This window comes from Carassius auratus, chromosome 16, assembly GCF_003368295.1.
Source record: "Carassius auratus strain Wakin chromosome 16, ASM336829v1, whole genome shotgun sequence".
Lineage (NCBI taxonomy): Eukaryota > Metazoa > Chordata > Actinopteri > Cypriniformes > Cyprinidae > Carassius > Carassius auratus.
Genome location: NC_039258.1, coordinates 9593716 through 9611332, shown reverse-complemented (window position 1 = coordinate 9611332; position 17617 = coordinate 9593716). Strand labels below are relative to the sequence as shown.

Genomic DNA, 17617 nt, shown 5'->3' with positions numbered 1-17617 from the left:
TCTGATGAAAATATTTGGCCTTTTGCAGACAGACACATATTTGCATTTCATTAACTTGAAGGCTACAGAGAATTTCAATGGCACGCTCCGTGCACCTGTCCTCCCAAACGGATCATGTCACCGCTCCGCGGAGGTGGTCCGATTTAGGGGGATTTTGATGCAATGATACCCAAGGCCACGACACGGGGGCGTTAACGTACTCTCCAGTCTAATAAACAAACGCTTTTGTTGGCCGGCAGCAGGTACCTGAGCGCATGGAATCGCGTAATCGTCGCGAGACGTACGCAGGTCGACAGAGATCATAAAGCGCAAGCTCGGTTGCGTCTGACGTAGAGGGTCTCCTTGGAAGAAAACATAGCTGTACCACTCACATAATACTAACACCGTATATAGGATCGGATATACAATCAACAGAATGACTTCTCTGGTGTTTTCTGCCCGTTTTCGACCGATGGGACGCGATGATGACGGAATAGTAACAGCGCGCTTGTGAGGATGCGGATAGCGGGATTAGGCTGACACAAAAGAGCGTTCACACCGTGTTTAATTGCGGATTAAACAAGGGCATCAGCCTTGCACAACAAGGGGACGGTTCTTTATTAGCGGGGAGCCAGACGCGCGTTGGGGAACGTTGACAGCGTCGCTCGGATGGTGGTGCCGTGGACCGCGCGACTATGTCACTACAGTGCTGGGTGATTGTTCTGGTGGGGCTAATGTCGTACTTCAACCCGGAGAGAGCTCTGGGAGCACCGCAGAAGGAAGGTGAGCATGTCGTTCAGAGGACATTATGTTACTGATGCGCACGAGGGGGGAGGAGGCGAAGAGACGCTCTATGAATAAGGAAAATGTGACAGTCTGATGAGAAAAATGTATATTTTTTTGGGGGGGGGGGGGGTTGACTCGTGTATTATTTCATAATTCAATCATATCTAAGTTTAATATAATGGGTTGTTATATTTAGCCCAGGCATCCTGCGCTGATGATAATAAAGGTGTCTGGCTGGTACGCATGTATGATTCTTCATTGTGGGCCTGAAAAACAGCTCTCCTCTGTCTAATTTTACTTATGGGCCCGAGGTAAATCATAAATTGTACGTAACGTGATTTTCCCTGAATCGTCATATGCCCCTGTTTTGGCAGAATAGCATCATCTGCGGCCTTATTATTATGTCTGATGTTTTATTCCGCGCGTGATTTTAGCAGTATCATGAACACAAATGTGCCAACAGGCCCGCGTGTTTATTTGTGTGCTCTGTTCTCGTATGCATTATGTGTAACCATATGGTCAAAGTAGGGAACTGCGCACAGGTCCGTGTCTGCCAATGTCTGGCCACTGTTCCTCGAACAATAAAAGGTTATCAGATGAATAATAACACCCTTCATGTATTCACACAGCTTCCTGCTCATTAATCTATATATTTCCATAGTTCAAGTGGACGAATTCCAAGGGGGATTCTCGAATGCAAAACGCGTGTCTATTGTGTCGTTAATTATGAATTTTAATATGCATTTACGCGATTTTATTTTTGTCATGAGTTACTAGCCTGTGCATTGATCTTTAGTAACACAAGTGAGGTTCGAGTGTTTCTGACATCATGTGATATTTAGAAATTATAAAGCTGTACGATATTCTCCATTAAAATGTGACCAAGAGGCTTCTGATATTCTGACTTGAGATACTATAAATATATATTTTGTAAATAATAATAATAATGATATAATGGCGATTTATTATGTAATGTTATATGACAATAATTGTTATAATAATGTTTATTGTTGTTGATGTTAATAATAATTAATATAATAATTATAACTTTATCGTTGAGATAAAATGTAAAAAATATTTAGGTATCTGTTATTTTCTTGAAAAATGCCAACTGTAAGCTTCAAATTTGCACAGCATCAAATGACCTGCACCATTTTCACACAACAGACCTTAATGACTGCTCAGTACTCTGTGACTCCTTTTAAACAGCCTTTCTCAGCTTCACCCGGGACCTTGCTGTCAGTCCTGATGTGTCCAAAAAGGTCTTTGTGGTGCCTGTGCTATTTTAGGAAAACCATGGCCTTTGCCTCTAAAAGTTACATTACTATTTGAAAATGATTAAGAAATATAGTAACATCTGTTTCTCATCACAGTTTTAAATAATTGCTTCATTTTTATCCTTGTTTTTACTTATTAAAGAGCATGTAAAAGGGATGTGTAGAGTCTCTATGGCATGTACGCTAACATTGATGAATAAACAACGAGGTTTCAAGTCAGCTGAATACATTTAAGTTTAGTGTATATTCAGTCTTAGCATCTTAATCACAATGCCAAAGGTATTTAACCTCCTTGCCCTCCTCCCCACCTTCTCTTCTCCACAGATGGCTCTCCTAAAACAAACAGCCAAATTGAGGTACAAAATCAAGTATGGCACCTTTCCTTCTGACCCAGAAACCCTGCAGAAACAAGAATCTTTTTCAATAATCCAGTTCCTTCCCTTACAAAAAAGGCCTTTTCCCCAAACAAAACTCCAATACCTTTCCTTCTTCTTCAATAGTGACGAGTACAAGAAATGTCTTGTATGATGACTCTGGTTTCTCTCCTTTGCTTCCCTTAAACCTTAACTCTCAAACCCCTCCCTAAACCCAAACTGAAGGTGATCTATTCCGAGTTCCTCTGCTTTTCTCACCCTTTGTGCAATGAAAACACTTCATTGGATTCCTGTGCTATGTTCTGATTGTAACGCTGCCCGTTTCAAATTTTCCCTGTTAGGAATATATACAAGTTCTCTTTCACTCCCTCTCTATATCTCTCTGTCTATCTATGGATCAATCACTTAGAATTTATACGCCTGTATATGTAAAACTCCTGAAAAAACCTCATTTTTTTCCCTTCAGTCTCTCTGTCCCGGGACGGCTCTCTCTCTCCTCCCCCTTACGTGATTATTCTCATCTCCTGCTCTGGGCTGGTCTCTTTTGTTCTTTTGCTTCTCACCTGCCTTTGCTGTAAGAGAGAAGGCGTGGGATTCAATGTAAGTCTCTTTGCTGTGTGTTGTATACATGTGGGTTTATGTGAATTTTGCATAATGTGCATGGGTGTTATTGATATGAATCAGCATGAAACATGTGTTTTCTTGTTTATCTGATGGTGGTTAAATATCTTTTTTTATATTTTCCCACCTCCACCTTTCTCTTTCAGGAGTTTGATAATGCCGACGGGGAAGAATGCTCTGGGGCTTCCAGCCCTGTTCCTGAGGACAGCTTGTCTTCCTGTCCATCACTACCAGAGGTTTACACTCTTCCACTGCGGGATAAGAACTGCCTCCCGAATGGCACAGGTAAACCCATTTACTAATGGAAATATCCACATCTTGCTCCATAACGTGTTCATACGTGACAAGAAATCTCTCTCTCTCTCTCTCTCTCTCTCTCTCTCTCTCTCTCTCTCTCTCTCTATATATATATATATATATATATATATATATATATATATATATATATATATATATATATATATATATATATATATATATATATATATATATATATATATATATATATATATATATATATATATATATATATATAACTCAGTCATATTAATTCCCACAGACAGCTCCCAATATTTCCGAAGGCACACTCTCAACTACCTGCAAGAGATTGGAAATGGCTGGTTTGGGAAGGTAGACACATTTATGAAGTGTTTTTTTTTTTTCCCTCTGAAAAAAATTGGTGGGTGTGCCTAAGAAAACTGAAATAATTAATCTAAATATGGATATGCAGTTGAAACTTTTGAAGCTTCTGAATCAGTGTGGCATAGTCTAAATATCTGTGAAATCGATTATTAATGAATGTAATTTTACCAGATATGGGGTAGTAAACTATTTTTTTTTTTTTTTGGTTGTATTACTGATCTGTCTCTGGTAGGTAATCCTGGCTGAAGTGCTTTGTGACTGCAGCTCCTATCAGGCTGTGGTGAAGGAGCTGAGGGTCAGTGCTAGTCCTCTGGAACAGAGGAAGTTCTTGGCAGAGTCCGAGCCATACAGGTCAGACAAACTGGGCTTCTCTGCCTGGCATTATGTCTTGCTGATTGTTCTTTTTCCTACTCCATGTTTTTTTTTATTTTTTATTATTATATAAGCGGACATTTCTGCTGCTTTTTATTGAGGCTATTACTCCCCACTTATCTTACCCTCAAATTGCTCATGCAAGCAATGAATTGCCTTATTTTTGTGCTCTTTTATTTGCATTACAATCGCTTGTGATGGCTAGGAAGGTTTAATTTGAACACTGGGCATAAACATATATACACACATGATTTGGATAGGTTCAGATGGGTCCAGGAATGCTAAAAAAACATGACAGATCTATTTATTAGATTAAAGTATTAGTTTAATTACATTTGCTGTCTCCCTTTCTCTTCTCCCTCTCACCCTGTATAATGTACGTTTACAAGAACATTGACAACACCACTAATCTTTATTGATTTGTTTCTCTCATCTCACAGAAGTCTTCAGCATCAGAATATTCTGCAGTGTTTGGGCCAATGCAGTGAGAGTGTTCCTTTCCTCCTGGTCATGGAGTTTTGTCAACTGGTGAGAACCCAAATTTGGACATTGAGACCAATTTTAGACAACAACTTTTGTACAACTTTTTATTACTGCCTTGTGCCTTGGATGATTCAGGGAAATTTAGTCAGTGGGTCTCATTCATAAAACAGTGACACATTCAGTTAAATGAAGCAATTTATGTAAGAATGGATTTATGATTAGATAGTTAATGAGTTTTTTTTTCACTAGTTTTATAGAAATTAATCCTGAATGTTTCATGAACAAGGCACATTGTGTATTCAAGGGACTGAATACATTTAAATATAACAGTTCATTATGTAATCATAAATTGTCTTTGCACTTTTAATTAGGCACTTGATCCTATTTACTGTATTAAATAATTTCTGGATTTCCATTTCTGTGTTTGTGTGTGTGTGTGTGTCTGTATCTACAGGGTGATCTGAAGAGGTATTTAAGAGCTCAGAGGAAGTCGGATGGGATGACCCCTGACCTGTTAAACAGAGACCTCTTGACCTTACAACGAATGGCATATGAGATCACCTCAGGTCTCTTGCATCTCCATGAGAACAATTACATTCACAGGTAAGACTGATGAAATATTATATTAAGTATTCAAGACCATGTGAATGACACAGACAAAGCATTTGTGAAACTGGAGCGAAATCAAAAATTATGATATTATTCTTGTCTGTTGTTCTCCAGTGATTTGGCACTGAGAAACTGCCTCCTCACTTCAGATCTTACTGTTCGGATCGGAGACTATGGCCTCTCACACAATCAGTATAAGGTACTTAAACAATTATTAAACAGCATTTGAAGTTTAAAGAGACTTTAGAACAGGACCTCAATCAATCAGCATCTTCAGATTTTTAATATAGAAGGCTTTTTGTGTTAAGAAGGTGATTAATAGAACGTGATTTGTTAGTATTCAAAACAAATATTTTGTATTGCATAATCAGCATATAGATGCATAATGGTTTTAGAGCGGCTTAGCCTCTTTTTTATTTTTATTTTGGTAATGTGGTTTTCCATATTTTACACAAACAGGAGGATTACTATCTAACCCCAGACAAACTTTGGATACCTCTCCGCTGGATTGCCCCTGAACTTCTGGAGGAGTTTCGCGGGAATCTGATTGTCACTGATCAAACCAAAACCAGCAATGTGTGGTATAAAAAAATTATAGACAAATGGATTTAATGGAAATTATTATAAAAACAAGGTGCTTTTGGGACTTTAATAATACCATATAATACAATATTCTTTGACTTCTTTATTTTATATAATACTGCATAATATTTTGACTTTATATTCTGAGGTGTTAACTTGTTTAATTTTCTGAATTTTATCCCAGTCTATCAGTTGTGCTTCTCTTGGTTTTTCCCAAACTTCAACCACTTTTTCCCTTTATTACACAACTGACAGGTCTCTGGGTGTTGTAATATGGGAACTGTTTGAATTTGGGGCTCAGCCACACAGACACCTGAGCGATGAAGAGGTTCTCACCTTTGTCATCAGGGAACGACAGATCACTCTGGCTCAACCTCGCCTCAAACTCACTCATGCAGACTATTGGTCAGTATTTTTAATGCCTTTAAATAGATGAAACTGTGTCTGCACACGGATGAGGATACAGATTCGCCTACAAAAAGTTTTACACCTATGAATGAATAGTAAATGAATAGTACTTGTGAAATTCCCATTTTTTAACTAGCCTAAAAATTGACTTGAAAAATTTACTTCAAATCAGTGAATCTTGAGTGTATTTTGTTTTACTGCACTCTTAATAAAATGAGGCAAATGTAGTATGTAGTAATCTAAATGTAGTATATAATGTCACATACTAATATGTGAACTCTATTTTTGTATATTTCATTAGGTATGAGGTCATGCAGTCTTGCTGGCTACCTCCATCCCAGCGGCCAACGGTCAACAAAGTCTTCCTCCTTCTCTCCTCTCTCCTTGCTGCAGAACAAGGAAGTCAGAAGAATTCTAGAAGAGATGAAGATGAGGAGGATTATGAGGAAGACAGTGGAGAAGGAAGGAGAGGCGAGAGCGATGAGTCATTTGAAAGACGATGGGATACCCTCCGGCCCCCAGCTTTTCAGTCAGCGGCACACAAACTTCTGAGGGAGAGAGAGTATGGGAGGGAGGATGGCTGCCTCAGAGAAAATGGAAACTCATTTCCTCTTTTGGACCCTGTAGATAATATGATCACTCCTACATCTGAGCTAGATGACATCCTTACTGTAACAGAGACCAGCAAAGGGTTAAACTTTGAATACTTCTGGGAAAAGGCCCATGGCAGGAGAGGGTACAAACCACTTCCTCCACCTCAGCCAATACCAACACCCAATTCTGGCCACAGGCAAACCTTGGACACACCCACCGTTGTCCCCGTGATCAGTGCCCGCAGCCCTTCACTGGCCAGCGAGTATTACATTCGCCTGGAAGAGCATACTCCCCAGGATAAGTCCCCTATTCTAGGAAAAGGCCAGTCTTTAAAAAAAAGTTCAGTGTGTCCTGGAGACCTGGAGCTGGTCGAGCTTCAAACAGGGACTACTGGAAAAGACAGACCAGCTTTCAGTCAGCAAGATGGCTTTGCGAGAGGCACCTCTCAGACAGTCAGATCCAGTGAGGTAAAGATAAGAGTTCCAAACACTGGCTTGGTTGAGTTTAGTAAGGAGAGCTGTAACCGAGTGATGGATTACGCTGTTATAGACATTGGAGAAGCAAACCAAAATTCCCTTAGTCCTCAAGCGCCCATCCTTCCACCTAAACCTCGTTCAATGTCCATGTCCTCTGGCAGCCATCTACACTCACGTCCCCTGCCTGCTCCTCCACTAGGTTATGCAAGAACATATGGGTTAGACATCTACCCTGGATCCTCGTTCCCGACAGGCAAAGTTGAGACTTCTGATTCTTTACTAATGAGTTCACTGTCAAAGGCCAACTTTGACCATTTAGGCTTAATTCGCACTCACCAGACTCTGCCCCCATCTCCATCACTCTCTCCTTCTATTCCACCATCTTCTGGTAGTCACTCCTTGTTTCTCCAACCTCAAACCTGTCCTCCACCTCTCCCTCCCCACTATAGACTACAAAAGGGTTTATATTCCAGATACAATGCGATGCACTTACAAAGAGACCCACTAAGCTGTGATCATACTCATGAGAGAAATGCTGACAGAGGCATGACACGGTCTCAGTCTTTGTATAATTCAAGAGATGCTCCAGAGACGTACACTACAGACAGTGAGTCCAGAATGACTCGATCTCAATCCACAATTCCAAAAATTGAGAGAACATCATCCTCTAGCCCGGAGTTCTCAAAGGATGATGATGATGATGATGATGATGACGACTATGATGATGATTCACCCTTCATGTCACCGCGTAAATGCAACAGTGGAACAACCATTCAACACACCAACCTGGTTGATAAACCAGACCCAGCTACGACTGAGCTTTTCTCAAGGGGAATGAAGCGAACACAATCCCGCCTTGCCACCATTCTGCCGGCCATTTGGAGAGAAGATGCAGTCTTGCAACGTGAGCGAGTTGCTGCTGCTAGGAAATCTCCCATACATTTGTTTCTGACTGAGATCTCCAATGACTCCATGGACATGAAAGATCGAGAAAGCTTGTGGGCACGAGAAAGTGATAGAAGGAAAGACAAAGGAATGCGAAGATCCCAGTCTCTTCTTACAGAACTTGACTCATCCTCACAAGTTTGGGCCTCAGATAAAGATCTCCTGCCTGGATATGAAGGCCATGGCAAAAAGAGAGATTTGTTCCTTACAGAGATCGAAACATCTGTGTCAGATTGTGAGGATGCATATGATGGTGAAGGTGGCACCCCCGTTTCCAGATTTGGAACTACTCCTCATCCTTTTGCATGTCCCTCAGATCTACCAGCGTATGCAGAAGCTGAAGAGGCATTTTCATCAGGAATAAAGAAGTCTAATTCCCCTTTCTCTGAAATATCAAATGAGAGTGTTGAACCTGAGCTGAAGAAAGGGGAAATGACGAGAGAGGAATTCCTGAAGGAGATTCAATCTGCTGAAACGTTTTTAACTGAAATCATTACAAGGCAGTGCAAAAAGGAAGAGAGTGTTTCACCTGCTCCACTGTCTCCTGAGTATGAGTCAATATGCATAGACCCAGAATCATCTCAGACAATACAGTTTGAATCAGAAAGAGCAAGAGCAGGAAAGCCACCAGGTGACACAAAAGAAGCAATTTATGCTCAAGTCACCAAGCGGGCGAAAAGAAGTGAAATAAAAGTTGCTATGCGCCCAGAAATTCCAGTACTTCAGATTGCATCCGAGTTACAAAATCTTGAATCAGCTCAGAAATTAACTCCAGTCAGTCACTTTTTCACCAGAAATGGAGTTAGAGAAGCATTCCCTTAATGATTTTACTCTTTCAGAAGTAATGCCTAAAAACAAGCCTCTATTGGAGCAGATATCTCCCATTATAAAAGAGAAACAAAATTCTCACGAGTCTCATAATCGGCTTGACTGTGTAAGTGTAGGTCCAGTAGACCCCAGGAATCTGCACACTGTTAATGGTACACTGAGTTCTGACAAAAATCTAATCCCTGATGATACACAAATTGTAGGTGCAGATGAAAACAATTTGAAGGGCATGTTTGTTCAGGCAAAAGAGCTAATGCAGAAAAATGATCACAGTGTTTCAGCTGGCATTGAGGTGATTACATCAAATGCAACATTTGAAGAGGTACACAATGAGAAACTGCCAGAAGATCCAAACAAGAGGCCAAATGAATCAACTTTCCTTGATCCTTCACAAAACAGTAAGTCAGCAGGTGGCACAAGCTCTACAAAGGAAAGAGAATACAGTTCAAATATGAGTCAAGACTTCCCCACTGCTCACTTGCAAATCGAGACATCCTTTAAATCCGTCGAGCAAACCACTTTACCTGACAAAGATACTAGTTCAAGGACAGCGTGTCATGATAAAGACATAAACATGGCAAAAGAGCAAATACTTCCAAGTGAATCTTCACTCTCCTTCAATGAATCAAGCACAGATGTGTTCTACTCTCCTATGGTGCATGAACCCAACTCTGATCAGTCACTTTCCACCATGACCCCGACAGATTCTGTCTTGTCACCTTTGACCTCTAGTTCACTGGATTGTCTCACACCTGGAGACTCCTGGTTGGGTGGAGGAATTGGTGGATGGAGAGCCCTGGGAACTGAAACACCACACCGGGATTCAGCCTACTTCTCTGACAGTGACTTGGATGGCGGAGAGGGTTTAGGCAGAAGAGGCACCGATGTACTTGGTGGGAATCGAGGAATATTGGTGGGAATTGAGGAAAAGATTGAGGATGAAGGACTACTGGAGAATGTAGAAAAGGACGTAGAGATGAAACAACATATGCATGCGTTGTGGGGTTCAAATGAGAGAGCAGATGTAGAGAAGGCTCTCATTCAAGGTGCTGACACTTCAAGAGATTCTCAAAGTGAATGCAATGCTGAGTTTATTGCCAGGTTGTTTTCCAATGGAGAGGATGAGCCAAATAAAATGGTTCCATTTAGCAACAGTTCCCTTAATATCCAAAACTCCTCTTTAGTTAAAAATAGAGAACTGGTCACGTCTCACACATTTTCAAAAGAAAGTGTGCTTCACGATTCAGGTGCTACAGATCTTAGAACGCTTGCTGACACAGTCTCAGACCCTAAGAAACTTGTTTCTGGACCAGTTTGTCAAGAACAACTCATCGAACATTGCTCATATTTGCAAACAACGAAGTATAAGGAGGCACGTTGTACATCACCTGAATTCCCAGTTGATGAAAATTCATCAGACAAAAATAAATCCAGGTTATCTCGGTTTTACAGCTTACAGTCTGACTATTCTAAATGCATCATCAGCCCTGAGATAAACACAAAGCTCAGCAATGATGACACCAAATGTGGCCTGACCCAATTATGGTCTGAGACGAGTGCTGAACAACCTACAGGAGAGGAAAAGGACAAGCTTGATATCCAAGACATAGATGCAAATGAATTAGGCTTGAGAAACCTCTCGTATTCAGAAGAGAGTGAGGATGAACAGACAAAGGAGAGGCCTGAAAGGCAGCTAGCTGTAGGGGAGCTCTGTTTCAATATCAGGGAATCCCCCCAAAATTCTGCAGACGAGAAAGTAAGCAGTATGGAGATCTCAAAAGATGAATGTTCTGATGAATTCGGCAGAGGTGCTTCAGTGGGACTTGAACTAAAGGAGAAGGAGTTGTGGAATGCCCTTGAGGAAGATTATGGTACAGAGGCAAATATGAGAGAGGAATTCAACTGCCAAACATTTCAGCAAGGAGAACTTCACCTTTGGCCTGTAGAAAATGACCAGTGGGCTGCAGCTGAAGATCAGACACCAGAAACAGAGCTTGGATCAGAGCTGTTCCCGAGATTTGGAAAAAAGGCCTGGGGGGAGGAGGAACACTTAGTGGTGAGTCATGAATTTTGGGAATCTGAAGCAAATGATGAGCTTGCAGATAATGAGTCTCATCCCTCTACTCAGAGAATATGTGAAGATGCATTTAATGATGAAAAGCTAGGACAGGCTGATTTTCCACCACCTGAGACGCTGATGCTTTCTGCTGGGGCAAAGGAAGCTCAGCAGGCACTTGTAGAAAGACTCGACTTTCAGCAAGAGGAGAACATGGAAAATCCAGACATGGAAAATGGAACACCAGAGCACTATATTAGCAATATAAAAATGGAAGTTGAGAATCTGGAGAATCCAGAGCTGGAGGCACCTGTGCAACTCAAACATGTAGAGGTGGTGATTGATACCCAGAATTCAGAGACATGTTTACAAAATTATGTGGGAGGTGAATTGTTTGGGGATAAAGATATTAAAGAGTTTGATAGTCACGAAAACATAGTGGGTGTAAGAGGTAGCTTGACTCACTGTCCATCGTTTTCTATTACAAATGCTTCAACAGATGAGTTGGAACCTCTACAATACCACAAAGAATATCTTTCTAGTCATAATAACAATCAACAAAGGGTCCAAACCGAAGCCAGATGGGCACCCAAGACTGAAGCAAGCAAAATGTTGGTTGCAGACCTTGAAGACCGTCAAACCTGCACAGTAGATATGTCAAATTCAACCACTGACTTAGCTGATAGTTCTCACATCATCACAGCAAATCCAGAGTGTCTCAGTACAGAAACCGGTAGACATAATGTTGACAGTAATCACTGTCCTGCCACAATCAGTGATGTGTTTTTTGAAAAAGAAAGATCAGATTCTCCATCTTGCCCAAGTCTCACAATTACCACTGATCCAGAGCCATGTAAGATTCATAGTAGTAACATTCAGTGTTCAGCCCCTGCATTGATTTCAATGGAGATTTCTGAATGTTCTGCTTCACCACATGCAGGAGTGGGCGAGTGCCAAGGCCCAAGTAGTTTCCCGAATACAGTACACCACATAGAAATCAAGACCAGTTCAAGTTTGTTCTGTACTGCAGATCAAGCACCTACTAAACAAGAGGAGCCTTCTGACTGTTCTGATGATGTTAACTATATAGATCAGACCGAAGAACTTGCCACCAGTACCACCACTCAAAACAAAGGTATCACCGCAAACCTGGGACAAAAACGGCACACATCACTCATGAAAGAAAACCATATTCACCCAGAATCGAATGATGTGGACGACAGACATAGCCTGTCCCAGAAAGCGGCCCATCCACCTCTCTCCCAGTGTTCTCTGAACTCCATCCCTGAGATGTTGATCTCTGAGTGGAAGGACATGGATGAGGAGCCTCTGGAGGATTTTGAAAAACTAGAGCAACTGTGCTGCATTTCTGGGGATGAAGAGACCCTTGGAGATCTGTTTTTAGGAAACTTAGATCTGCTTGAATCTTTGAAGAGAAATCCAGAGCAAAGAACGAGTGCTGCTGGTGGCATAATAAATCATCATGACTCAGCAGATGCAAAGGGGAAGACGAGAGTCAAGCTAAAAGAAGAAGTTGACGGGATATCGAAAAGTACCGAAAATATTTCTTCAAATTTCCCAGGAGAAGCTCAGCAGTCAGAGGAGAAGAGAATGGGGAAACGTGTGCCAGAGCCTCTCTCACCATGCAATTCTACCGATGGTTCCAAAGGGCAGAGGTCACTCTCAAAAATGCAGGCAAAAAATGGACTGATGATGCAGGTGAGTAAAAATGACTGTGACCTGTACTATATTGATGCCCTGCTATTTCTAAAACATTCTGTCTTTTTTAGGTTTGTGAGGAAAGACTTCAGTACTCTCTCAGTGAAAATGTTAAAACCAATGTCTTGTGGGGGTCTACAGTTAGTGACAGCGTGATTCTGCACCCTTGGGGAACTTCTACCACTTCGTCCTCTGAAGAAAGTTTTGCAAGCAAAGATTTCCAAGAAAATGAGAGGTGTGGCTATGCTCCAGAAATAAAAAAAAGAAAAGAAAAAAGAACAGATCAATATTCGAAGAAAGAGACAACGTCTATATATAATACTATTCTAAGAGAGATAATATAACTTCTCTCACTATTCTAGAGATTGTAAATCATAGCCAGATATTCTATATTTAATCAGTGTGAACTGCAGAAAATATGATGTCAGCACAGTATTTAATGTAACCACAGTCTGTGCTTTCAAATTCATTTTAATTGAATGCATTTATTGGTTAAAGAAGATAAAACCAGACTTCTTAGTGTAAATGATTTATCTTCGCAGCAAAGAGGAGTCTCAACCCTCCTCTCCCTCGGTGTCTGTGAGTGAACCTGCTGAAGCAATGACAGAAGAAATGACTGTGCTTGAACAGCCTGAGATTACACCTTCACTACCAGCTGCAAATCCAGCTATGAAAGGTACTGTGAATTGAAACCGCTCAACAGTTTCAGCTGGGTTTAGTATCATCAGTTGTGCATTTTATGCTGTTGTGCGATTTTAAATATTTTTGGCAAAAGAACCAAACTTTAAAACCAAAGAACCTAAAAAAGTCAATGTTTTAAAGATTATTTTATATTAATTAACCGATTTGGCTAATTATCTAGTTTATATCACATCAGTCTCTGAATCATTATGAGAGGTTGACAGCTAAATTTTTGTATATATTTGATATATTACATTTAAAAAAAATGTATATATATATATAAAAAAAGATATATATATATATATATATATATATATATATATATATATATATATATATATATATATATATATATATATATATATATATATATGCACATATGTAATACCATTTTCAATTTATATATATAAAATACTTTTATAACACTCTCTCTCTCTCTCTCTCTCTCTAAATATATATATATTTATATATATTAAATATATATATATATATATATATATATATATATATATATATATATATATATATATATATATATATATATATATATATATATACATACACACACACACACACACACACGTACTACCATTTTCTGATGTTTGCCTTTCATCTCTTCATCTGTACTATCATCCCGTTTCAGCTAAGCTGGCCCGTCTGTCCTTGTCCCTCCCTCCGCTCGCTCTCTCTCTTCCTCTGTCACCAAATGCCAAAGGAGGATTCTGGGAAGGGGGAGAGCACAGAGGTGGAAGGAGGAGGGTTGCTTCAACAGGTAGCGATCCAGATGAAGAGGAAGAAGAGGAACAGGAAGATGAATCTCCCAGGCGTGTCATCGTTGTCACGGAAACAGATGTTGACAAGAGAGTGGGTTTGCGCAGTTTGTTGAAATCACCAAAGGAGCCCGTGGACAAAGAGAACCGTGACCGTGGGAGGAATGTGTCATTCTTTGATGATGTCACAGTCTATCTTTTCGATCAGGTATGTGAAGGGTGTTTATACAGAAAAGCAACGAGTACCTTCAGCTGCAAGGTTTCACATAGTTAAACATTGTCTGTTTTGTTACTTCTCTATATTTTGAAACTATTCATGGCAGGAAACTCCAACCAATGAACTGAGCTCTGGATCTGCTAGTTCATCTCCCCAAGGAAAGCCCCCCAACATTGACGGTTTTGGTAAGTGTATTCAGCAGAAGTTATTAGAATTTGTCCTTGATTTGCTTAATGCAAATCACATATGATCACATTTTTCTGTTTTATCTTTTTCGTCTTCCCTTTTTGTCAGGATCGGCCAGCCACAAGGCATCAAAAAGTAAAGACCACGCAGTGAAGCCAAGATCTCCGACCGGAGTAACTTCCAGCTTATCATCAAGGTTTACAGTGAGCCCTGCCGACGACCCGCATTTAGTGTGACATACTACTGTTCCCTAAATACCTGGACAAAATGTACCCCCCTGGAGTGATTGAGTGGCCCCCGTTGTCATCGGTAACTATGACGGCTCCTTGAGGTTATTTTTTTAACTGCGAGAAAAAGAAGGACTCCCGTTTCAAAAGGCTGGAGGCAGTCCAGGTTTTACACACTGCAGCAGCAGGAGTGGTAAATCAACACATAGAAAGTACCTTCCAAACAGCCCAAATACTTGGAGTTATGTAAGATCTGACATGTACTTTTCGGCTATGCAATGGGAGTCTTATTATGTACCAGCTTAACTGTTCTATTTTCATGGCTTCTTGAAGTACGTTTGTATTTTATTCCCCTTTATTGAAGGGGCGCACTTTCTCTGACCAGTACCTGTCTATCTGTGAGCTTAGAAATATTGACATTGTAAATTTGTTCTCATTGCAGTCAGACATTCTTGTAGTTTGTGGTTGAGGAGGGAACAGTGTCTTTCCAAAACACAGCAGTGCAGTTCTCATTTAGCATTTGTACAAACTAGAAATTAAATTGCAACAGATCACAATCTCATTTTAAAACCGTTTATTTTAAATGTTTTATTAGAATGCACGAAAAAATTTAACTGCAACTAACTGTTATGTTTTATACTGTATTTTTTATTGCAAATGTTATTTATTTCTGTATCTAATTTGTTTGCGTAATTGTTTATTCTGCATTAGTTTTTTATTTAAATATATGTCTGTTGGCCTAATTCACTTCATAAGTTTGAGTGTACTGTATATTTACTTTGTATCAAATTATTTTGGATTTATGGCATTTGCCGTTCAATCCTATTAATAACCGCCTCAACAAACATGTATCTTTGCATAGGTACAAACACTTTGAAATGTTTTCTCTAATTTAGCTATTTCTAGATGTCAGTGTATCTAGTTGTCCTATGATGTGTCACTACACAGGTGTTATTTTCTAATAATGTAGTTGACATTAGCTTTTCCTTTTTTTTTTTAAAGTAATTATTGCTTGGCATGAAAAAAAAAAGAGAGATCAGCATACATAACTATAAATTGACTTATTCATTTTTAGTTTTTGAACTTCTCGTCCATGCAAATGTCTGAGGTAAACCAGATCATTACATCACGTTCAGCATCTGTTTCATTTGGAGGTTTCTTATTATTGTGTAAGAAGCTGAAGGAGTGAAAATAACATGGAAACTGTGAAACATTTATTGAACTGTTTGATGACAATAAATTGTTCTGTCTTATAATAACTTCAGTGTAACACTTTTCTAACCTTGTTTTGTAATATTATTATTTTAGTGCATTTTTCCACAATATAACTTACAAACTGCCATAAAATAAAGCTTAGTATTATGAAACAGCACAGGTTAGAGATGTCAACTCAGGCGAAATCCACAATACTTTACACTTTGAACCCATGAAGCACTTTATTTTTGTTTGACCTATTATCTAACAGAAAATTTGTAGTAAAGTTTAGTCAACATTATTTTAAAAATAATGAAATATTGAATTATTATAATTATTTAAATACTATTAGCTTTGTCACATTCAACCCTGTTACCTTATGATATTATTCTATTGCAATAAAAAATGTGGTACCATAGGAACCGTATTTTGTGTCACGATGACAAAAAATAAACTGTCCTCTCAGTTTCTTATTCATAACCATGCTCAACCTTTCAAATATTTAACTTGCTGCTAGAAAATTGCGAGGTTGCATCTATCTATCTATGCAAATTACTGCTTTTTCATGCGTTCTTTCCTGACCACATTTCCCAGAAGCCTTCGCTTTAAAGTAGTGATGGGATTTATGGCTCTTTGAGGGGATCCGGATCTTCGCGATCCGTTCCTTTCAAAGAGCCGTTCAAAAGAATGGCTCTTTTGGCTCTTTTTAAATATTTAGTCAGTTTTAAGAAGCCAGCTTGGGAGCATCTCAGTTTATCCTGGAAATAATCACTGGGAGGTATTATGAGGTGAGATTTGTAGTCAAATAATTAAAGCTCAGATATCACACACCAATATCTGAGTTTGAATTATTCTGAAATATTGATTATTACCTCATTTCTCATGTGTCGACTATATTCCATAGGGTTGCACAAATCCCTCTGCTTAGACAGTGACATCATTATTTTGATTTACCTTTAGTACAAAGTGTGTGTGTGTGTGTGTGTAAAACTACGTTGACTTATGTTATTCATACAATACCTACTCACAAATAAACAGAAAAAACAAAGCCGGCTGCAATGAATTTCTGTGCAAAACAGCTTTTACTACAAACACTTCCACACAAGAACATTGTTATCACACAAGAACATTTTGATAGAAAACTATTTTTTTTTTTAAGTAGATAAAATTAGAATAAATAAAATGGAAATGTCTACATACTACATACTATTACTACTGTAAACTTTGCAAATAGGACATCAGCCCCTTCAAGTCAATGAACAATAACAAAGTGGGCTGCAATGAATGTCTGTGGAAAACAGCTTTTAGTGAAACATTTCTATACAAGTACAGTATCACAAAAGAACATTTTTAATGATTTTAAAATAAGTTTTAAATGAACACAAAATGCAATGTAAATGCATGCACAACTAATAACTAATATCATCACGCTATAAAGGGTTGGCCTGCGCTGGGTGCGCCCCTCCCCCTATAACTGTTCTGTCTCCTGGCGGAGCTCATTTGTATGAACACGCATAGGAAAAAAGAACGATAGAAAGAACGGCTCCTCTCCAGTCGCGACTCGGCTCCCATCGTTCATGTTTATGAGCCG

At 39.4% G+C, this 17617-nt stretch overlaps 1 protein-coding gene across 1 annotated transcript; it reads left to right on the top strand.

Annotated features, from left to right (window-relative positions):
- The first annotated feature begins 58 nt into the window (after nucleotides 1-58).
- Nucleotides 59-15822, top strand: lmtk3 (lemur tyrosine kinase 3). Its single transcript, XM_026283889.1, is given in 17 exon segments — nucleotides 59-762; nucleotides 2883-3016; nucleotides 3184-3322; nucleotides 3579-3667; nucleotides 3912-4030; nucleotides 4492-4579; nucleotides 4989-5137; nucleotides 5258-5342; nucleotides 5603-5724; nucleotides 5981-6130; nucleotides 6435-8970; nucleotides 8972-12751; nucleotides 12823-12986; nucleotides 13294-13427; nucleotides 14076-14410; nucleotides 14526-14604; nucleotides 14714-15822. Coding segments are annotated over 17 exon segments (8319 nt in total). The 5' UTR covers nucleotides 59-674; the 3' UTR covers nucleotides 14842-15822.
- The last annotated feature ends 1795 nt before the right edge of the window (nucleotides 15823-17617 follow it).